General features: G+C 47.3%; 7 protein-coding genes across 7 annotated transcripts; 3 read left to right on the forward strand and 4 right to left on the reverse strand.

The window, feature by feature from the left end:
* Positions 1-214: 214 nt before the first annotated feature.
* HOO65_030776 (DNA double-strand break repair Rad50 ATPase) lies at positions 215-3,518 on the reverse strand (the record flags this gene model as incomplete). The annotated part of the gene is made up of 4 exons (XM_071001830.1): positions 215-1,970; positions 2,034-2,147; positions 2,204-2,432; positions 2,489-3,518. 4 exons carry the CDS (start codon positions 3,516-3,518, stop codon positions 215-217), a joined length of 3,129 nt encoding a protein of 1,042 aa, XP_070860455.1.
* Positions 3,519-4,474: 956 nt separating this feature from the next.
* On the forward strand, positions 4,475-5,302 carry HOO65_030777 (uncharacterized protein; the record flags this gene model as incomplete). The annotated part of the gene is made up of 3 exons (XM_071002357.1): positions 4,475-5,045; positions 5,129-5,181; positions 5,261-5,302. The coding sequence occupies 3 exons, from the start codon at positions 4,475-4,477 to the stop codon at positions 5,300-5,302; spliced, it is 666 nt and encodes a 221-aa protein (XP_070860456.1).
* A 1,894-nt stretch (positions 5,303-7,196) lies between these two features.
* On the reverse strand, positions 7,197-8,674 carry HOO65_030778 (KH domain RNA binding protein; the record flags this gene model as incomplete). The annotated part of the gene is made up of 2 exons (XM_071002170.1): positions 7,197-8,153; positions 8,243-8,674. The coding sequence occupies 2 exons, from the start codon at positions 8,672-8,674 to the stop codon at positions 7,197-7,199; spliced, it is 1,389 nt and encodes a 462-aa protein (XP_070860457.1).
* Positions 8,675-10,305: 1,631 nt separating this feature from the next.
* On the forward strand, positions 10,306-13,923 carry HOO65_030779 (Deoxyuridine 5'-triphosphate nucleotidohydrolase; the record flags this gene model as incomplete). The annotated part of the gene is made up of 4 exons (XM_071001803.1): positions 10,306-10,398; positions 10,460-11,251; positions 11,826-13,521; positions 13,646-13,923. 4 exons carry the CDS (start codon positions 10,306-10,308, stop codon positions 13,921-13,923), a joined length of 2,859 nt encoding a protein of 952 aa, XP_070860458.1.
* A 232-nt stretch (positions 13,924-14,155) lies between these two features.
* HOO65_030780 (pyridoxal kinase) lies at positions 14,156-15,591 on the reverse strand (the record flags this gene model as incomplete). The annotated part of the gene is made up of 4 exons (XM_071002184.1): positions 14,156-14,738; positions 14,798-15,128; positions 15,185-15,227; positions 15,535-15,591. The coding sequence occupies 4 exons, from the start codon at positions 15,589-15,591 to the stop codon at positions 14,156-14,158; spliced, it is 1,014 nt and encodes a 337-aa protein (XP_070860459.1).
* Positions 15,592-16,308: 717 nt separating this feature from the next.
* On the reverse strand, positions 16,309-17,249 carry HOO65_030781 (Proliferating cell nuclear antigen; the record flags this gene model as incomplete). The annotated part of the gene is made up of 3 exons (XM_071002326.1): positions 16,309-16,326; positions 16,402-16,691; positions 16,778-17,249. The coding sequence occupies 3 exons, from the start codon at positions 17,247-17,249 to the stop codon at positions 16,309-16,311; spliced, it is 780 nt and encodes a 259-aa protein (XP_070860460.1).
* A 1,446-nt stretch (positions 17,250-18,695) lies between these two features.
* On the forward strand, positions 18,696-20,360 carry HOO65_030782 (14-alpha-lanosterol demethylase CYP51; the record flags this gene model as incomplete). Its single annotated transcript, XM_071002104.1, has 2 exons — positions 18,696-18,953; positions 19,026-20,360. 2 exons carry the CDS (start codon positions 18,696-18,698, stop codon positions 20,358-20,360), a joined length of 1,593 nt encoding a protein of 530 aa, XP_070860461.1.
* Positions 20,361-22,732: the final 2,372 nt, after the last annotated feature.

Consider the following 22,732-nt stretch of genomic DNA (forward strand, 5'->3'; position numbering starts at 1 on the left):
GTACAACAACATATTTATTCCACATACACATGCACTACGGGCAGCAAGTCGCGCATAGGCAACGTCTTGCTATTCATTCATTCATAATGGGTGCAAACCAATCGCTCTTCAATTCTGTACTAGTATAAACAAAATCAATCCGTTTCGTGCCTTTAAACTCATGAACTCCGCTCTTCCCAACATGGTTTGTTTTTCCCATATATGCATGCCACAATCACTTTATAATCTTTCCAGACAAGCTCCGCAAGCGCAGAATGTTCTTAAAGTACCCGGACTTGGTACCTGAAGAGCTTCCTGGCGACGACACATGATCGTTTCTGGCACTCTTAGCGGTCCCATCGAGTTGCTCATCTTCTTTAGGCCTCTTCCTGACTCTGTTCCTATTCTGATTATCTAAATCAGAACTAGATCTAGAGAAGGTGAAGACGCCTTTCGAGACCGTGAGGGACCGGCGAATCTCATCCGTAGTTGAAATGCCTGAAGTTGCAACATACGTAGAGGCAGAAGCGCCGGCTAGTGCTGATACAGACACACCAGCAGGGCTATAGTTTGCCAGAGTGGAACCCATGACTGGTCTGTTGTATTGGCTGCGGAAAGAACCACGTAGTTGAGCCTGCCGATCAGCACTTCCATCAAACGCTGTTTCCGAGTCGCTAAAAGTAATGCCGGCTGTGGTCCCCATGGTGCTCACCTCATTAGAACGTAGTTTCAAAATAGACGTTGGGGCTGCAGCTGTTCGTCGAGCAACTTTTTCTTCCTCGATCGTAGGCGCGATCGGTGGGTCCATTTCGCCGGGGCTCTTGATGACAATTCGCCGCAGCCGGCTAAGCTCTTCATGCTCTACCGCACTCTGTTGCGCGCTCGGCTGCGGCTGAGGTTGGGTTTGAGTTAAGGTGGTATTGCTTGTTTCTACCGGAGTTGCATTTTTTTTGCCGGTTGGCTTGGGACCTTGTACGTGGTCTAGCGAGTCAAGGATGTCCTGCATGTCGATATCTGGGAACACCTCGTCACCTACATCGAGCTTAAAATCCACAGCAGAAAGAGAGTGTGGTATCTCGGTTACCTCTCCAACCACATCTTCATTCTTAGAAGGCTCACCCTCCTCCCTCGTTATGGCATCAGACTTGAACTTCCAAAGAGCTTCTAAACGCGAGCACATGGTGTCAACACTGGATGCTGCGATATTTTTTAACCCCTCTTGCAAGCTGACAAGCGATTGTTTATGACTCTCCCATTCCCGAAGAGCCTCGTGGGCATCCTGAAGCATGGCCTCATACTTTCCCAGTTTACCTTTAAGATTTGCCACACGTTGGTTTGAGTGTGTCAATTCTCGATTCAACTGGGTAATCTTATCGGTGTCAATCTCAAATACTTGTGCGGCGGACTTCTCTTTCTCTTCGCCGAGACTAGATGCTGCCTCTTCCAGGGCCTTTTCGGCGGCCAAAATCTTTTGCTCTTGAGCAAGCAGAGTAGCCTGCAGGTCCAGACCAACCTTTTCTCTCTCACGAAGGTCAAACTCAAGCTGCAATTGGCTCGATATGCATTTCATCAGTTGGTGCTGCAAAATCTCAATACTCTTGCTTCTCTCCTCTGCAGAATTAGCACTTGCAGCGCGTAAACCATCAACAGTTTCGCGCAAAGTGTGGTTCTCGTGCTTGAGTTGAGTGGCTTCATCAATTTGCTGAAGGGCGGACTCGAGATGACATGACTTGACTGCAAGTTCCTTTTCGGTTTCATGCTGAGCGCGTTGAGCTTCTGCCAGTGCACTCTGGAGCTCTTTAAGACTGTCGCTCATCCTCTCATCCGTACGCGATCGGGTAATCGTCTCGTTCAGACGATTCTCGTGCTCTTGAATTAGGCTCGACACACTATGGATCTGATCTTGCAATATACTTTGTAGGTATTGCTCTGCTCGAGCCTGGTGGCTGCCGGTGGTTTTCGAGACAGTGTCAGACAAGGACATCAAGATGCTTCATGATGTTAGTATATGATCTAGTATCTAACATGTGGAGAACAATAGGAGAGTAGCTTACTGATTTTCAGTGTGCTTGCATAGATCTTTGAACTTTTCAAAATACTCCTGTAGGAGGCCATTGCGATCTAGCTCAGTATTTCGATCTTGTACCGACAAGAGGATCGAATTCAATCTAAATCATAAAATTAGCAAATATCTCTAAATCGTGAATCACATATTGGAACTTACTTTTCAGTCAAATCGCTATGAGTAGTAGGTCCTGACTCAACTCTCTCTAGGACCAGGGTCAAGTGACTCAAAATCTCGTTCATACGGTGGTCAAGGTTTTCGTTCTGTTCCTTGAGGGACTTATCGTCTTCTGCCTTTTGCACAAGCTGGGAGATTCGAGATTCGCGAGAAAGGATTTCATCGTCTTTTGCCCTGATCTCACTGTTGAGTTCGCCGATCCGGTTCTCGTCTTTGATTTTATTTGTTATTCAAGGTTCACATCTTATGGTTTACTCAGGAACTTACATTGGCATTTTAGAGCTTCTAGCTCTTGATCTTTCTGCTCCAGCTCCCTGTCGCTGTTTTCTTTGGCCCTCTCAATTTTGGATAGTGCAATCTGGTGTTCGGCAAGCTGGTTGCTGCAATCATCAAAAGCCTCGGTTGCGCGCAGGAACCTGGTGGGTATATCTTCAATGTCTTCCTTGATGCCGACGTGATCAAGGAGTTGGGCTATTTGTTCCATGGTGGTTTTGGAATCCTGTTCGAACTGATTTATAATGGCGCTTTGCTTCTCCATCTTCTCCTCCAACTGTCCAAGCTTCTTTTTTAGATCATTGTTGTGGTCTTCATTATGCTTTTTTTCCGCCTCTAGTTCGCCGATCTGGTCTTCATTGTCTTTCAGAATAGCACGTGAATCCCCTAGCTCACGTTCCAAACTGTTTATCTTTTTCTCGAATGTGCCGATCGTTTCGTTGAACTTTGCACGTTGATAGTTGTTATGCTCAGCCCAAGCGTTCAGAGTAGATGCGACATTTTGAAGCTGCTTCTCGTCATCAGACTTAGAAAACCAGTCTTGAGCGATGTTCACACGCCGACGAGAAATATTAGATGCACGGGATGATGGACGAGGAGGGAATTTGCACACGGATACTTTATTTTCCTTCCTTCCTGAGCTAAGGACAGCAGAACGTCGTTTGGCTTTTGATACATAGCCGGACTCAACAGTCTTTCGAGAATGGACCTCCGGAAGCTGTCTCGGATTGCACATCGGTGCTGTCTCGAGGTCACCGACAATAGAAGGAGATTGACGGTTGGACAAAGGCCCGGATGAGGTGGCTGTTTTTCCTCCATCATCTAGCGGCACAATGAAAGCTGGTGACATGGTGGGAAGTCGGGGCATCTTCCCAGTTGACCGGGATTCAGAGGCCATAGCTCTAAACGACTGTAGAGGAGACTTTCCATCATCAGCAAAAGGAAAGCAAGCTCCATTGTTATCTCTGGTAATCAAGCCTTTGGTCGGGATCTCTAGACACGACAGTGAATCCGAATCTGCCATACCGTAACTTTTGTCATGGGCCGGGATTGCATCAGAAGCTTTTCGGCTTTTGGCTTTGTCCAGGGTATCCAAGTCAAGTACAGTAGGTAATTTAGATGGACTAGTCCTAGTCAAAGAGCTAGTAGCAGCTGTTTTGGAGGTTGGCTCTTTGCTTGCCGAGGCGCCACCATCAAATATAATGGGTGGACGTCTGCCAGGCCTCTCGCCGAACTTGCCAGCAACATTAGTAGCCTTCCGGAAGGTAAAGGCGGGGGTGTGTTATCATCATGTTTCAAGGTAGCACCCTATTAGAGATTGCTTATTAGCAAAGATTGGTCACAAGTGATAACAGGGGAAGAACTACCTTGGAAGTACTCAGGCTGCTACCAGTGTCTGATTGATGGGCTATCATGTTCTCGAAAATGCTGTTCATAATGGCGTTGGAGTGATGTGATGACTTGTTGATGATTCAGTCTGGATGTTGTCAAATGGAGGAAAAGTAAGAGATATCTTGAGAATTCCACTCAGGGCCCTTTAAGCAACAAGTATTCGTGGCCTTTTCTTGTTTGGCCCATAGCAGTTGCCATGAAAAAGACGTTCATCTCCATGATGTACTTGAATAGGAAACCACATTCGTATGTGCCTCCTAAGTTAATGGAACACGGCAACACCATCTACGTTTGTAGTTTCTAGGGAGTCAAAGCTTAAGTCCGGTTTTTAGATGACGCGTTTCCTTGTGGCAAGAAGGAAGCTTCCTAATGCATCATTGGTTATCTCCAGCCGTTCTTAGAATCGCATAGCACACACATCTCTATCTCCCTTGTACAACCTTATCGTGCGTAGCTCCAAACCTCGGCCCCACTTATGCTCACTCTTGAGCTTTACAGCTATTTTCCCTTCCAATACATAAACCATTATACTCTCCTCAACCTAGTTCATACCTAGCCTTCACTCATCCCATCACCATATCAGCCATAATGACCAGCTCTCTTGTCTTTGAGTACTTTCTATTTGAATTCCTCGAGCCTGCCGGCTCTAGCCTTGGCTATGCCCCCCCTGAGAGCATTACCACCATTCTACGTACTATCGCCGCCCAGCCGGAAATTGACAATGGGGCTGTTTACCTTGGTCAATACCTCGAGTCGCCATCGACATGGCTACTTATCGTGCCCTGGGTCTCTCAGAACGCATATGTAGAATTCAAGAAGTCGCCGCGTTATGCACCCATCGCTGAGCCTTTAGCGAGCAAGGTCCAGGTCCTGAAGTTCTACATGACTTCTCTCGGCCCCGATGCCTACCCAGCGCTAGAATCCAAATGCACGGAGCTCTTGACTACGTACGGCGTGGATACAGATTATGTTGATAACGGCCGCGAATTTCTAGACAGAATGGAGGCTTACGGCATGGATGGCTACCATGGTGGTGCCATTGGAAAAACACTAGATCCCATTGCTCAGGCCGAGGAGGAAAAGGCACAGGCAGCTTGTTTTGTCTTGGGCTGGGAGAGCAAAGAAGCTCATCTAGATAACAAAGCGAAGACGGGAAATCGTAAGTTGGCTTCTGGAAACAAAAAAAAAGCTCAAAACAATGCCCCTGAATTCTTTCTGTGTATATGGACTAACTATGTGCAGCCATCATCGCCAATCTCAGCCTCATCACAGGGGGCACAAGGGCTCTTGTAATGGTATATCAACTCCACCTCTACTACACTACAAAACACACATTCATTCGATCGTTAAACACAACTTGCTGACACCATGTAGTACCACGTTAATTTCACCAAATATACAAAGCAGACACTCTAAGCTGCAGGAGATAGTACAGTGCATATTGTCCTTTACGCTCTCAAGCAGACACACAGAGGTACTTGTAGCCACCACGTTGAGGTATAACAGATTTGTGACATTGCGCTACGCCGTCGACCGGATGCTTGCATCGTTGTTAGGTCAGCCAGCTAAACATAAACATGGATTACTTTACCTGATATTGTTTTTCGGTCTCCCTGTGTGAAATTTACATATAAGCCAAAAACAAAACAGTGGTTAGTTGCTTTGTTCGCCCTACATCTATAACCTGCTTCGATGGCATATCAGTGGCAACTCTAGTATCCTGATGCGCCTTACCTACACAAATACGAGCACTATCTATTACCTCTCGGCAATGGAAAAGAAAGGCTGTGCTATAGCGTCATTAGCAGTAAGTAATCGGTAATCCAGGTGGAGGAGCCGTAGGCTGCATAGCTTAAACAGGCTGTTGAGCAAGACACAGCTGCGTGTAGCCGATCTGGAGTTAAAGAAGAAAATAGGGAATGGCCTTCCATGGTCAAGTGATTAAGTGGTTGAGTGGTAGTAGTAGTGAGGTTTTGTGTGGTGGGTTGCTTTCTTAGATAAATGTTATATGTGCGTGCTGGGCGAGATCGTGGTATTGTGACATTGTGTTTTTAAAGGCGATGAGAAGAAAATATAGAACGAATGGCAGAATATGATAAAATGCTGGCACATGAAGCGTTGTAGTGGGAATGTTTTAGAGTAAGAAAAAGCTTGTTGTCGGGCATTTTACAAGGGCTTATATAGATGTTCATTGGCCTGCCAGATGAACCACCATATAGTAGTGTATAAGTATGGCAAGCAGGGAGACAGTTACACGGAGAAGAGTAAAGAAAAAGTCTTGGGACGGAAGATATGTAGAATGATGGCCAAGAATGTTTTGTTGTAAGGGAATTAAAGATGAGAGGTCAAGTGCTTGAGAGAGAACGAGAACGGAGAGAAAACAAAACAGAGATGGAAAAGGAGAATAAAAAAGGACAAATACAATACCATGCGCACCCGCCACAGCCTCGTTTAATAGCCATCAAAACAGATAGAGGGCAAGGGCTGGCGAATGCAAAAGCCAGCGACATATAAGCCCAGCGCATGCCGAAGAGACAGAGAGGAGCGGGAATAAAGAGGCATGATGTAATAGAACAAAGGCACGACGAAATGTAGGACAACGAGAAAAGGCAAACAAGAAGGCAACGTAGACAAGGAAGCAACCACAAGAGACGACTGGTGAAGTGAGAAAGGGAAAGGGAAAGAAGAAAAAGAAACGAAAAAAGACATCACATGAGCCCCAATATCATATCCTTCCTTGGCCAATTGTTAACAAAAAGGGAACCTTTGGCCATGCATGTTCTCATACGGGACAAGCATAATGCCCAGTAGCAGCCGAAAGATAACCAAACCTCTGGTTGCCGCCTGTTGGTTATTACGCCTTGCCTCACACCGTCCTTTTTTTCAGGAAAAAAGATTTACCTTGTTAAATGAAGTCTCCCATACTTCGTCTTGAGAAGCAATCGAGCCTCGTGGGGCGAGCACCCAGGAGAATACACAACAGCATATTCTCAACCCAGTAAACTTCGCTGAAATACGAAGCAGATTAGAGCCCATAGCCGACGCACATGTCAAGCTCGGCCGGAGAAAGATGTTGCTTCGTTCTCTCATCTGGTCCGATCAGGGCTTGCCTCCAGGTTAGATGCTTCAAGCACCATACGACAAGAAAGGAGAAGAGAAAAACAACGAGACCAGAACAGCGCAAAAAGATGAAAGACAAGATGAACAAAAACGCCTGAACCCCCAAAAGTTGGTAAAAAATTACGAGTTTTTTACAATTGGCAGATTTAGGCGCGGTGTTTCTCGGATTCTGTTAAAGAGAGGAAACATGTTAGCAAAAGAAAGACACGTAGAGGCGACCATTATTTTCAAAGAAAGCGACATGAATATTCTTACCCAGTCTAGAGTACAGCATGTACAGAGCCATGCGGTTGCACTCCTCAGTACCAGTAATAGTAACAAGGCGTTCATTGTTGTTATCCTGAGGCTCATTGATCTTGATCACACTGCCACTGATCTGGCGTATCTCATTAATCTTAGAGCCGCCCTTGCCAATAATGGCACCGACCATGTCGTTAGGGATGAAGATCTGCTGAGTAACAGTAGCACCACCAGCACCACCAGGCATGGCACCATGCATAGGTGGTTGGCCGGTACCAGGGCCAGTGGGAATGGGGTGGGCGGCATGTGGGGCAGGAGCATGCGGAATGTGCGGAGCAGTACCACCATACGACGCATTAGGCTGTTGGCCATAGTGCATAGGCATAGCGGGGTTAGGCGCAGGGGCATGGGGATGGAACTGCTGAGGGTAGCCGGGCATGGCCATTTGTTGAGTCCGGGCATCGTTTCTGCGGCCATAGCCTTCGCGATTTCCGAAGTTGCCGTTAGCGGGTTGCGGGTTGTAAGGAACAACCTGCATACCGCCGGGAACAGCACCAGTAGGGCCACCACTCCGAGTAGCATAGGCAGAAGCGGACGGTCCGCCAAAGCGCTCCTTGAGCTGCTCGAGAAGCGTACTGCCCACGTAGTAGGTAGCAATATGGACAGCATCAGCAACGCCCATGACAACCAGGGAACGCTCGGTCGAAAGAGGTAGGCAAGAGTCTGAAGCGTTGAGACGAGCGCCAGAAGCTTCCTGAATCTCACGAATACGAGAGCCACCTTTTCCAATAATGGAGCCAATCAGGACATGGGGGATCAGGAGACGGAGGGGGTAGGTCTTGGACTGGGCGGTTGAGGGCTCAGTCAGGTTTTCATTGTTGAGGGTACGGATGATGAGACCAAAAGCCTGCGATTAGGTTAGTATAAGATGAGTAGTTTAATAGAGAAGTGAGAGGGTTATTTGCGGCATCTTGTCTAGACAAAATGATCACATACCTTGGCAACAGCATCAACCACACCACTAACAGTTAGAATGCGCTCAACAGCGCCCTTCTGGTAGTCACTGACAGTGCACTTGGCACCAGACATTTTGCGAATATGAGACACATTCTCTCCACCCTTGCCAATTATCGTGGCAGCCTCGGGGCTAGAGATGACAGCACGGATGTGGATCCAGGCAGCCTCGTCAGCAGCAGCGTTACTGTTATCCTTTTCGCTAGAATCTTCCTTGTTGCTGCTCTTTTCTTCCGAGGTAGAAGGTACCGAAACAGCTTCAGGCTTCGTCACCTCGACACCATCTTCGTTTTTAGTAACCTTGTCAATAGCAAGGCGCTTTGCATCAGGCTGATCGCCAGAGCGCATAGGAGATGAGGCATCTTCGAGGGGGCGCTTAGCCGATTGGGTGGGAGGAGGTGGAGAGGCTGACATTGTGATGGTTTTTTTTTAAAGAGGGGATGGGTTGATCAGATGAGAACAAATGGAAGTCAGGTTGTTATTGTTATCGAACGCGATAAAAAGAACGTTGAAGGTCAATGGAGATAAAGGCTCTCTATTTTTGATGTTCGTCTTCTAGTAAGAACTGTTGTTTTTTAAATACACCTGAGTCTACTTCGGGAGGAACGAGGTGCAATGGCGCGTTGTGATGTTGTCGCAAGCAAAGAGAAGGGTCTGCCAAGGTCGGGTTTGGGGCAGGCAGGCAAAGGGTGATGCAGAGTGCAGTTCGTGTTCTCAAGAGGATTGGGGAAAGAAGGAGGGAAAAAAAACAGGGGAAGCCCTTAATAAATATCCTTCGTGGGTTGATCCAGAGATGAAATTGAAAATGTGCAGCAAAGCTGAAGGTTGATGACTGATGATTGAGATGGAAATGAAAAGGAAAAGGAAAAAGAAGATGTATGAAGGAAGAAAAGCGGGAGGCGGATTAATTTTCGCAGGACCTGAAGGAGGAAAAAAAAATAAGTGGAAGGCGCAACCCGTTTGTGCTGACAGAAAGGGCAGGAGGGAAAAGGGCAAGAGAGGCAGAAACAGAAAAAGCGCTGTCAGATCAAACCTTGAGTCGGAAAAAATAAAGAGGAAAATAGGAAGAAAACAAATCAAGAGTTTAGTACATGGTGCTTTTATACAACAAAATTATTAAACGGTACGTAGCAGCTCAAGTTTCAAGAAAGCTGCACCAAAAAGCTTGAATTATCCCAGGGGATAGATACAGGGAAAAGTTGAAGGTTTTTGTTTCTTGTCAACGAACCAAACGAAAGTCAATAGAAAAAAGCCAGGATTTGCAAAAAGGGAAGGCGCGGCAAGGACACCTGGAGAAAGCAAACAGGGGCTGGGCTCCAAAGAGGGGTTGCCCCAAATATTGGGCAGTACCGGTACCGTGCGAAAACGATGCAAAATTCTAAGAGAGCCCCATACCTGGGCCTCAAAAACAGAGCTTCAGGGGCTCTTAGTTCCCTATTTCGGCTACCAACACCAGAAAGAGCACATCCATGAAGTGCACCTTGGTACAGTGTATATTTCTTTTCTAGCACCAATGTTACACACAAACCAGTCGCGACAACACGAGTCCTCATATTGTTACCTGTCTAATCTCCAACACAATGTCACATTCAACGTCTAGCAGAAGATTAACAGAGAGAACAGGACACTGCCCTGCAGGCAGCATTAAGCCAGGAGAAAATCCGTTCCATCTAGTTGCATTTTGTTACAGACATGTAGTCTCTAACCCTAAACAACAATAACCCACCTCCAGATTTTAGGTGGCAATAGCCTTCATCTGTGATCATCAATAAATTCAGGCCCAAGCTTTTGTACCATTTAATTTTGGGTACAAACTTCCCCTCCATTAGAAAACCACATATACCATGCAATGTTCAAGAGAAAATAATGCTGATGTCATGCAGTTGACTGGAACTTGATTCGCGTTGTACATGGTCTCAATATTTAACCATGATTTAGCCGTCTGACGTTCAACCTGCAGTCCCAAGACGTTCAATCCAATTTGCGATCGTGAATTGTGCACGCTATTTCTAATGTAAACAGCGTATTGTCATTCAATAGCAACTATGAATAGTGAGGAAACCCACGAGCGCAATCTGAAGGCCTCTATTCGCGAGCTTGAGCGCGCAATATCCGAGGAGCAGAATGAACTTGCCAAGGTGAACGGCTGTCCTAAGGAGCCCCTACTATATGGTTGATTGGCTAACAAACATTATATAGCTTCTCTCAGATGGAAAAGGCACTATTCCAAACAGCCAGTCAGCCACGGAGACTTTATCAATACTGACTGATGCATACAACAAGCTGGCAGAGTCTGAACCTTATTTACCATTCTCTGACTCTGTTCTTCCGGCCCTGCTTGCTCTGAGGGCAACCCATCAAGGAGTCCAAGATACACGAAATTATGCTACATTTCAAAATTTGGCAATGTCTGAGGCACAGCGGAAGCTAGATGCAGAGCGGGCAAATCTGGCGGACCTTGAAATTCTTTCTTCAGCATTCAAGGACCGCATGGTCTCTCTTGAGGGGGAGATCGCAGAACGACAAGGCATGACCTACGAAGATGTTCGAGCGGAAAAGCTCGCCAATCTCAGAACACAGAAAAAGAAGTACGATACTGACGTTAAAAAGCTTCTTCGCGGATTAAACAGCTTCGTCGAAAAACATCTCGCTCCGATGCTCGCAGCTGAAGAACTTGGCGGCCCCGTAGTAGGTGAGATGATGCAAATCGACCCCGATTCGCTGGCCGCTGGTTTCACGGCACAAGGCCGGCCACGCAAGCCACGGGTTAAATCTAATATCGACATGCGCCAACGACGTATCGATGATCTCTGGGGTCCAGCGCAAACACTAGAGCGCAAGAAGAGTGGCGAGTGGAACGAGGCAGCAGCAGCAGCAGAGGGCATGAAGCACTTGGTGGAAAGGCTTCTCAATCAGCTGGTAAAATCAGGCGGCAACGGAGAGTTGGCGTACGTGGCGGTGGAAAAGGACTCGGCGACAGCACGATTTTTGGTGCGTTCTAAAGTAGCTACGTTCCACCCCCGAGATGCATCAAGACTGCGATTGATAGACTTTGGCCGTGAGCTCGACAGTTAGCGAGCTATTTGGAGGCCCAATTCTACTGCCCAAGCTAGTGTAGCTCTAGGAAGACAGCCAATCTCACCCAAGTATTTTGGTGGTTGCTGGGCATTATGTCTGTTTGTATGGTGCTCATACTTGGTGTTTTGCAGACACACTTAATCCCCTTTAAGCTGTAAGATTGGGTATCTCACCCACCAACCAATCCACCACGATGTCTCCATCAGAGTAAAGTATGGTTGCCCTGTTGCCCTGCTGCCCAGTTGGCTTGTTGCCCCGTCAAAACCGAATGCTATACACTCGTAGAAACCCAAGTATAAATACCAAGCTTCTTTAAGTGTAAAGGCTTTGCTTTTTCTCCATTCTCATCAACCACTAGAATCTTTAAATCACATCATCTGGATTCTATAGCTCTACCTACTGCGCCTCTCTACTGTAAGCTGTTATGGCTCCCAGCGTTATACCAGCCCAGTCTTATAAAGTGCCGGCAACTAACACTTATATTTAGTATGCTATAGTGATGACTACCGACATGGATACCCACGCTATTGCCTCGCACTTCCCTCCGGCAAAGAGGGCTAGAACCACCGATATCGAGAACAAGGACGATAACGGTGGCATCTTTGCTGAGGCCAACTCCGGCCTCTTCGTAGCAGACTCCGAAAAAGAGGGCCTTATCACTAAAAAAATAAACAAATCGCCCGAGCCCCCTGCAACCCCCAACAGCCCGACCGATGCCAAGTCTTCGATTCCACCCCTCCAGTTGAACACTACATGCTGCAGCCCTCATGATATTGATCTTAGTCCTGAAGATGCTAGCCCTGCAGCTAACAGCAGGAATAACGAATATTCAAGCTCTGACAACGAGTCAGGGTCGGATATTGAGTCCGTTAGAGTCACCAGCAGCCCCAACAAAGCTGAAGCAGAGCACTTTGAGCTTGTAGTCGAGGATACTAAAAACTCTCCCAAGGAGGGCAGCCCGGAGCCTGCTAAACCCGCTAGCCTCACTACAGGAGACACTAACAGTGATCTCTCTGAATCGACTAGCCTTGTGGCCACTCCCGTTGATGGCCCCTCTGCTGTCGTCCCTGAGGTTATTGAGGATTCCTTTGGCTCTGGGGCTGATGTGGATGAGCCCGCAGTTGAGGCCATTATCAACCTTGATGAAGCCGAGCCTACTAGTGCAGCCCCCATTATTTCTAGGGGCTTCGAGGATACTGCTGCTGAAAACTTTACTGAGAATTCTGCTAAAGTCCCCACTAAAGATGCCCTTGCTGCTAAAACCCCCACTGAACCAGTGCCACCCGTTCCTGATACAGCGCCTAAGACGCCCCCCAGTGTCCACGTCCAAGCTATCCAGCAGACACTGTCACAGGCTGGTGTTAGCACTAGTGCCTCTAAATCGCCTATAACCAGCAAAATCCCATCCACTACCAAAATGCCAACTATTGATTTGATACTACCCCAACCTAGCTTTGAGACTGTTTGCGAGCTTCTGCGTACTACTACCGACGATGACAGTAATCATGCTGATTGCACCGTGCTGCCCTCCGCCGTTGATAGTCCCGCTGAGCGCCATGTATCGGGCCTGCTAGAGTTCAAGGATAGTGAGCTCTACTATGGGCCTCCTGCTGAGCCTAAGAATGCTTGCGATGTAGCAGCTAGCGAAACGCACCCTTGCGTCAATGTTATCTCTGTTTCTGCCGGCCCCGCCAATGACAGCGGCCAGTGCAGCGATATGGAGCAGATCGACACCAAGGGAAAACAAAGCCAGCCGCAGCGGCAATGCAGCGGGGACGAGAAAAAAGACACGCCTGTTTTGCTCCCAACCCATTGCTACAAGCCCACTAAAACTCAGGATGGGCCCACTAGTATTGCTTCTAGCTCTCTGCCCACTACTATTTATACCACCAACGATTCTACTTGCACTGACGCCAACAACACCACTGCTACCTCCGTCACCGCTGCTACCACTGCGATCCACCAATCTGACTCGTGCGCTACTGTCATCAACTCTTTCCATCCCGCCACTATGGAAGTCCCTCTATACGTCAAGAAGCTTTCCGATAAGGCCAAGCTGCCTGTCCGCGGCTCTGCCTTTGCTGCTGGCTACGACCTGTCTGCCTCCAAGGACACCACGATTCCTGCCCGTGGCAAGGCACTAGTGAGCACCGACCTGAGCATTGCCTGCCCCGCTGGCACCTGTAAGTCTGACCTCTTTTTTATTTCTTCCTCGTCCCATCGTCTCGTAGATCTCTCTCTGTTTCCATTCCTGCACATCCTTGACCTGAATGCCAACTAAACTCTCTCTTTTTCTTTCTTCCATAGATGGCCGCATCGCTCCCCGCTCCGGCCTGGCTGCTAAGCACTTCATCGATACCGGTGCTGGTGTCATTGATGCCGATTACCGTGGCGAAGTCAAGGTTCTCCTGTTCAATCATCATGATGCCGACTTCGAGGTCAAAGAGGGCGACCGCATTGCTCAGCTAGTGTTGGAACGTATCGTAACTCCTGATGTTGTCGAGGTTGCCGTTCTCGAAGAGAGCGTCCGTGGAGCTGGTGGTTTTGGTAGCACTGGCGGCTTTGGCACCACCTCTAGCGCTTAAGGACAATTTCATTGGTTGGAAGGCCGAGAACAAAGCTCATGCATATCTGTCAGGCCCCTTTTTATGATTAATGTTTACGTGCCAAATTCCTAGTTTCTGTATCTCTGCTACTGTTACTGCTTGCATATGCATGTCTGCCCGTAGTGCCGCACTGTAATCTATCTGTCTAACTTGCGTATATATGTATATTCTCTTCATTTAATATCTTTGTCCTAAATTTCTCTTCATGATATTACGCATTCTCCGCCCTGAACTTCACATTTGGGTGCTTCAGCGAGCCCATGTTCCTCACTAGCTTCAACTCTGCAGCCTTAGACCTGGCCGCTTTTAACTGGCCATTGCCCTGAGTTGCACCTGTATCGATTTCAATATTCTCCATAGCCTTATCCATCCCTTCAACCGTCTTTTCTAGTACCTCGTGCAAGCTCGCAACGATCTTCTCCGCCGCACGCGCCAGTGGCAAATCTGTCGGCTGGACATCATCGGGGCTCACCCACGACGCGGTGTTTCGCAACTCCGCGCTAGAGTTTTGTACAGCTTCGCGCATGCGCACCACCGTCAGTGCACCAAACATGTCACCAGTACCGGAAAAGTAGCAGTCTATGGCGGGGAATCTCACTTTAAAGAAGCGAGCCTTGTAGTCTGATGTACAAGTTGAGCCAACAACGCAGAGCTGCTTGGCATCCGAGTTGCCTGAAGGGCTGTCTAGCGAGACAGATGTGATAATTATGTGTGGTATCCGGTAGCGGCTGTGGAGTTCCGATACTGCATTCTTCAGCGAGGCCATGTCTGTGATCTTGACGTCGGATAATTGCCTGCCGTTCGTTAGTCTTGCCTTTACCTCGTCTATCTCGTGGTCGAGCTATCTACTTACTCGGCTTCAAACTTATTTGGCGATATCAAGTCGGCGTACTGGATTATGGACTTGTACGCCGGAACAACCTCGGGTGCAACATAGAGCTTTCCATTGTCCCCCATGACTGGGTCAAGAACCCAAAAGAAGCTTCCAGGCTTCTTCTCCGCCCGCCGGCGCAGATCTAGACCAATCTTCCCTACAGCCTCAACGGCAGCAGCACCGGGGATGTACCCTGAGAGCATCATATCAAAGTCGTCAAGGTACGACTGTTTGAGGCCATCGTATAGCTCGGAGATTTCTTCTGCCGTGACTCTCGATCCCTTCCATTTGCCATAGCCCGTATGGTTGCCTGTGTCCGCGTTAGAAAAGAGATGCAAAAGTGCCTCAACAGCTAGATAAACTCACTAAACTGGACTGTATTTAAAGCTGCCACGTCACAGCCAAGCGACTGCAAAGTGAACACGGCAATTTTATTGCCGACATTTCTAGCACGAATATGTTAGCTACCTTCGAGTCACAGATCACTTTTTCAAAGCTAGGACCAGAGCCGGGCATACCCGGATACAACCTATACAGCAACACCACAAGTCAGCAATCGTAATGCGACCTAGGCGTTTTCTTCAATCACACATAGCCTAGGCATATATATATCACATCCTGCTGTACGACACTAAGCTGCAACAAAATTACAACTAGCTCAAGACAGCACAGCGTAGGGCGTTATAAAAAGGCCTTTAATGGGCTCAAGTACTCACATGGCTGGCAATGGCCAGGACTCTGGTTTCTGGTATTAGAAAAGAAGCGTCTGACATGAAGGGCGAAGCAGCGAAATAAAGTAAGTATAGGTGAGCAAAAGCAGGGGAATTAGTGTTAATCAAGTTCCGCGATAGCTACAGCCAGAGCAAAAAAAGAGAAGAAAAGATAGACCAAGTTTTATAAAGAAAGTAAACACGCAGTAAGAAAAAAATCAAAAAAAAATTACGCAGAGAGAATAATTAAAGAGAGGCCAAAAAAGGGACTACGTGATTTTTATATTTGCACCGGTGCTTTACGCAAAACGTAGAGAATACAGCTCTTACCCCGCCTTTTTGACACCTGGTTCACCACTAGAGTGTTTTAACACCCGCTTTGAGTTCCACGTATAGAAACATACAGAGTAAAAAGGTCTAGCTTAAACAAGGCATAGTGCAGTATATCATAATGCACAGCCCGGGGGAGCGGTGACGATGACTTCATCTCGGTGTGTTTTATCCAAGGATACCTTCCATCAAGTTCCCAAGCAATCAGTAAAACTAGGCATATGCCTTCATACTCTCCCCTTTCCCATCCGTCTCATGGCAGGAAACGTAGATTTTAGTGCCGAAAAAACTAAGAACATGACAAGCGCGCTACATGAAGATAGAAAGAAAGTATCGTGTATGTGTTGTATGTCAAGAGAAGCAATAAAAAATGGAGTGTATGTCATTAGATTAACGTCTCCAGCTGTGTCATGATATCAAACAAACAAAAAAAACATGAATGGAATACGTTTACTCATCATCGCCAATCTACATTGCTAGTGTTAGCATCCTCTCCTCCATTACTCAGGATCACCGATATATGCAGAAGAAGAAAAAACTCACCTTGGGCGCCAAGTAGAATCGTAGGTAGCTGCTGCCCGAGATGTTGTATTCAACCAGCAGCGGAACCTCGTTAGACAGACAGATCTTGACCGTGTTAGAAAGGGCCGACGCCTTGCAGAAGCCGACCAGGTATTTTAGGGAAAAGGTCAAGCTAACAGGCTCGCTCAGCTGGATGCTGACGTCAAGCTCGGGCTTGTCCGCATTAGTGGTGTTACGCAGGGTGACGGAACCGTTTCCAATATCACCGAGGGAGCTGAACTTTATGCCATCCTTGCTAGCCTCGATGGTCACTGTTTGTAATAGAAAAAAAAAAGTTAGTTAAAACATGATTGGTATCCTTTGGCTGAGTTTGGATTCAAGGGCCGGCTTGGCTTACCAGACTCAGACATGGCAATCAGATCCGTGCAGATACGGCGGAACTCGGCACCGGGCATAGACACAGTCGCGGCATATTCGGTATCAGGAATTCCCAGGTGTTCCTGGTCAATGTCCATAAGCTTCAGATCGTACTCGCCAATACGGTCGTTGGAGCCACTCTCAAAGGTCAGGTTCAGGCTGTCAGGGGCATCCTCAGCCTTGAGCGTCAGGATATCCTCGTTCTGAGCGGCACGGAGCACCTTGGTGAGCGAAGTCAGGTTGATACCCAGGGCAATATTACGGTCACATCTGTAGGTGCTAAACCCTTCGGCCTTGAGCATCATAGATACTAGGGCCACATGAGAATTGTCCATGGCCTGTAGGGCAATGCCGGAGTCATTGCAGTCGAAGTTGCAGTCCTGCACCAAGTCCTTGATGGCATCAATGATCTTCTTCAGAACATTGGCCTGTTCGAGTCTCGCTTCAAGCATATCTGTACGGGAAACGGCAAGTGGTTAGTGGTAACTGAGTGAATGTGGGGCATGGAGTGGTCGCAGATGCGTACTGAAATGTGTTGTTGGTGAGTATTAAGTAAATGAAGGCAATTAAAGGGGTGTGGCGATCGTAAGGTCGTAAAGCAGGTATGTTATTATGCTTAATTGGTAAAGTCAGTATCCGCTATAGATTGATGGGAGTTGTTGTTTTGGTAAGTGACGATGAGGCTGAGAAAAAGATGTCTCCGCCTACCTTGCTCGCCAGGTGTGCACAAAAAAAAGCACTTTAGCTATAGGGTAAACACGACGCGTTTTACTGTGGGGTTAGCCAAAAGTCACCAGTGCGCGCGTGACGCGTCAAAGGCTTGTGTGCTAAATTTCACATGTTGCCCCTTTGTCACATGTGTGGGGCAAGCAAAGGCGGTGGGATAAATAAGGGTTACATTATGAATTTGTTTCTAGCTTGATTTTCTCTGTGTTGGTGCTTACTGCCCCATTTTTGCTTTGTTGACATATGCCAATTCATTGGCAATTAGTAACACGTAGCAACACCTTTTCGTTTTCAATAACCACAGCGACGCTGTAGTCTAGTCTGATGTGAATGCTATGGATTCATTTTGGTGGGAAAAGATAAAAGTGGTGTGGTTGTGGATTTCCACGCTTGGCTGGGTGTCGGAAGATTTGTGCACATACTCGTGCCACGTCGCTAATTGCATGAAAGAATGAAGGTGTTCAGACGATAAAACCTGGATTGATGGGGCTGGCTTTTGACTTTCTTGGGATTGTAAATGCAGGGCCAAGTGGTGATCAAGAGACCTAGATGAGCCAATAGGGTGGTCAAATTAGCTGTCGCTGTCAGCCGTATCCGGCTCCATTTTCTGGTGGCTTGGAGTTAAGTACAGTGTGAATTAAAAGCCTAGTTTGCGTGGATGTGCAGAATAGATTCTGAACAGACAAGTCTATACGAATACGAACACCAATAGCACAGGTCTAAGAGACAGGTTTAGCACTAGGGCACCTCTGAAAACTAAGGTAGGTTTTTGGCACAGTGTGCACTATTCTAGAAATCAAGCCTTGAGAATCCTCCTTCCCCTGAACTGATAGCCTGGCAGTTGACAAGTACCAAGTACCTAAGTAGCACCAAGACATTAAGAAGTCTGTCCATTATATGCTTGTTAATGACTTGTGCCAAGCACTTCACTATTATATAAGACGATATGCCAACATTTTTGCTATTACTGAAAAACTTGGGTCTTTGAAATCTCCCTTTGATTTTCATCCTCAACTTTGCTGGTGACGACGCATCACGACAAGTCTCCTCGCCAAAGGCTGTAGATCCAGGTTAAGCCCTGGTGATTTATTATTTTCCTTTCTTTCTTTCTTCCTTTTTTCTCTTAATTATTTGCTTGATTAATTCTCACCCTTCTTTTCTACGTCTTCATCATGGGCTTGGTCCAGCAACAACTGCAGGACTCTCTGCTACCAATCTATCAGAGCTACCGCTCTCTGGGTACCGCATCACAGGCCATTATTGGCTTCGTGGTCTTTCTCACACTTTCTGTCGTGCTGAACGTGGCTAGTCAGATACTATTCAAGAACCCCAATAGGCCTCCTGTTGTGTTCCATTTCTTCCCCTTCATTGGTAGTACTGTGACCTACGGCATTGACCCCCCTTCGTTCTTCAAGAGCTGCCGTAAAAAGGTGAGTTTTCAACGCTAGATGCCTTATTTCTCAATTGTCTGGTTGCTAATCCTTTCTCTTTCTTTGCCACAGTACGGCGACTGTTTCACCTTCATTCTTCTCGGCTCCCCCACCACTGTCTGCGTTGGTCCCAGCGGTAACGACTTCATTCTCAATGGCAAACTTCGCGAGGTTAACGCCGAGGAAATCTACACCCCCCTCACTACTCCCGTGTTTGGCAAGGACGTCGTTTACGACTGCCCTAACTCCAAGCTCATGGAGCAGAAAAAGTTCATGAAAATCGCCCTGACCACTGAAGCTTTCCGCTCTTACGTCCTTATTATTTCCGATGAGGTTCGTTCCTTCTTCAAGAAGAGCCCCAACTTCAAGGGCAAGAATGGCGTTGTTAGCATTGCTCCCAAAATGGCAGAACTCACCATCTTCACTGCCTCCCACTGTCTTCAGGGCAAGGAGATCCGCGATGACTTTGACGAGTCTCTTGCCAACCTGTACCATGACCTCGACATGGGTTTCCAGCCCCTGAACTTTGTATTCTCCTGGTGCCCTTTCCCCTGGAATAAGAAGCGCGACATTGCTCAGCGGACTATTTCTAAGATCTACATGGAGGTTATGGCCAAGCGCCGTGCCGAGGGCCGTACTGAAGGTCTAGACATCATGAGCCGCCTCATGAAGGATACCTACAAGAATGGCGTCAAGGTCCCCGATCACGAAATTGCCCACATGATGATTGCGCTCTTGATGGCTGGCCAACACTCTTCTTCGTCCACCAGCTCTTGGATCATGCTGCGTCTTGCTCAGAACCCCCACATCATTGAAGAGCTCTTGGAGGAACAGAAGCGTGAACTTGGCGAGGACCTGCCTCCTCTTAAGTACGAGGATCTTGCAAAGCTCAAGCTGAACCAGGGCTTGGTCAAGGAGACTCTGCGTCTGCACGCCCCCATCCATTCTATTATGCGCAAGGTCAAGTCTGACATGATCGTACCTGGTACTCGCATGGTGATTCCCAAGGGCTACACCTTGATGTCTGCTCCCGGAGTGTCTGCTACTGATGATTCCTTCTTCCCTAACCCCGACGTCTGGGATCCCCATCGCTGGGACCAGGATTCAGCTAATGCCGTCTCCATCGCCCGCTCTGATGCCGATGAAGAGCAGGTCGACTACGGATACGGCATGGTTAGCAAGGGTGGCAAGTCACCGTACCTGCCATTTGGTGCTGGGCGCCATCGCTGCATTGGCGAACAGTTTGCCAACCTGCAGTTGCAGACTATCGTCGCTGAGATTGTGCGTCTGATCAAGTTCCGTAACCCCGACGGTGGCAACTCCATCATAGGCACCGACTACCAATCCCTGTTTTCCCGGCCGCTGGAACCGTGCCCCATCTATTGGGAGTACCGGGACCAGTTGTAAGAAATTAAGCTGCCTCTTTTATTTTCTTTTCTCATACTTTTCTATTCAAAGTAATACTGAACTAATCTGTTTATCTCGCTTCATCTGGGCTCTCTTTCTCTCCTTTTCTCACATCTCCTTTTCTTCAAATGTACTACTGTAGCTATTTCAACGACCATATAGACGGAAAGGAATACCATACGATCCATCGGATTACGGGTCTGTTTTTTTGTATCTTTTTTTCTTTGAATTATTTATTTGTCTGGCAGTTCACCTTCTAATTTGTGATAAAGTAAAGTTAGCTGAGGAATTATCTAGACATGTCCATGCCATTTGTATCGTATGATTCGGTACAGCTTCTTAATACTTGCTATGCTAATGACATGCATGTAACTATGATTTCAGGCCATACATAAATTCTACACTTTTGTAATCCTTACCTGGTCTTGGCATTGAATTTGGACGTCAAAGGCTTATCATGAATCGATTATAGAATCGTAATCGGGCTCAATCATGCAGGTAAACAAAGTCTATGCATTCGGAGTACCCCAAGCCCCAAGCAGCCCTATGCCAGTGAACACACCTGACTCTTGTAGAGAGAGCCAACACAAAAAAGGGCTTTGGCATACTCTGTTTTATTTTTTGTCCTTTATGAACATTGGACGACCTTGTTGCCGTTTTTGCTATCAACGTGTCTTTTTTTTTTTCAATATTTCGTGGACTCTCTAGCGCCTATCCAGTCTTATCAAATATATATATGTGCACATTTATGTCTATACAAGCAACGGTCTCATGGTTTCGTCTGTCACCTTAGGGCCGCTAATCCGTCTCTGGGGCCTTAGAGTTACCGAACTCCCGCAGCCATCTTCTCCACCAGACGAACTTCAACCATTTGTGATATCGGTTCTAGAAGAAGCAATTCATTTCCTCGACTCGGTTCCAACTTCAAGATCCTCCGCACCAACCATAGCAAAAAATGGCCGATCCACCCTGTGCTCCTCTTCTCAAACCTTATGGAAATTCAAAGACTCGTATCCGTACTCGGGGGGCAACACACCACTTGTAACTTTTCAAAGAACCGTAACACCTAAGCAGCTACGAGGCGTTGCAGATAAACATAATGTTGTCCAAGAAGGCAGCCGTGATTTCCACACCGAATTCTGGGTCTGCCGCCAGAGCGAACACGAGGATGCAGCGAGAAAAGGGACGGCGTGCTGGGACGAATTTGCGCGATGTTTCCGAGACGAGAATGCTGAAGCTGAAAAGGCCTTCACTCCGAGTATAGTTGATAGGGAAATAGGGGTGCAGTGGAACTGCGAGGGGATAGTCACTAATATTGAAGAAAAGACATGGGGAAACATAACACTCAAGTTGAAAGAGTCAAGACATCGGATTGGCTTTCCGTTCAAGGACCGGGCCTTTGCAGTGCTCCAAATGACAGCAACAGTGGTGGGCGCCCAAGAAATTATTATTGTGTCCATCTCTGTTAACGAGACCCGAGACTCGCCTTTGTGCCGAATATCCAAGAGCCCAAGTGTGGTGAATGGGGCATACAGTAGCGTTGAGCGTATCCGCAAACTGCCTCGGGGTACTATCGAGTGGACGGTGGCTACTGCAAGTGACGCCCGAGGCGTTTTACCTCGCTGGGCTCAGAGACGGTTAGTCCCTCCCAAAATCCGACACGATGTCCCGCTGTTCCTGACATGGCTTGCCACTCAAAGGACATGAGATATACAAGGAACGACATCTCTATGATAGTGATACCCGCAACAACGCGGAATGTGGTGAATGCTGGGGTTAGAACGAGAAACCACACGATGCGGCTGAAAACCCGGAAAACAGCAAACTGCATCAACGTCTCGATCATGCGTGAAAAAAACAAAGCAGTCTCGATGAACACACGGAAGAGACGCAGTAGAATATAACCAGCCCAAGTTTCAAGAAGGCAGAAAGGCTCTTCGAGGTTTGGATCAGGCTCTGCTACCATTGGGGTGTACACACATGGACTAGTTCTCAGGGTGTATTCAAACGTCATCGTGCGCAGTTGTGTTGATAGACAGGGAAAACGAGAGGGAGGTAGCGGGAATGTAGTGGACAATAGGTAGAAGTGGGGGTGTTGTCGTAAAGGCTGTGATGATGATGCACAATACCAGTAGCAGTGATGTCGATGGTATTAAGTGAAGTGAAAAGTCCAATTCAAGCGAGGGGTAATTTGTGAAAGGTTTAAGTAGAGAGGGAAGTCGCAGCCAAATCAACAAAGCTAATGAGGAAGGCATAGTGTAGTTACCAGAAATCCCATACAGAAAGTACGAGACTTCCTTCTTCTAACACGATAAGTTGTAGGCTATGAGGAAGGGACGACGCAACTTCTATTTTGGTAGTAAATATGTCGT

Source organism: Ceratocystis lukuohia, assembly GCF_044167205.1.
Source record: "Ceratocystis lukuohia strain C4212 chromosome Unknown Supercontig3_pilon, whole genome shotgun sequence".
NCBI classification, from domain to species: domain Eukaryota; kingdom Fungi; phylum Ascomycota; class Sordariomycetes; order Microascales; family Ceratocystidaceae; genus Ceratocystis; species Ceratocystis lukuohia.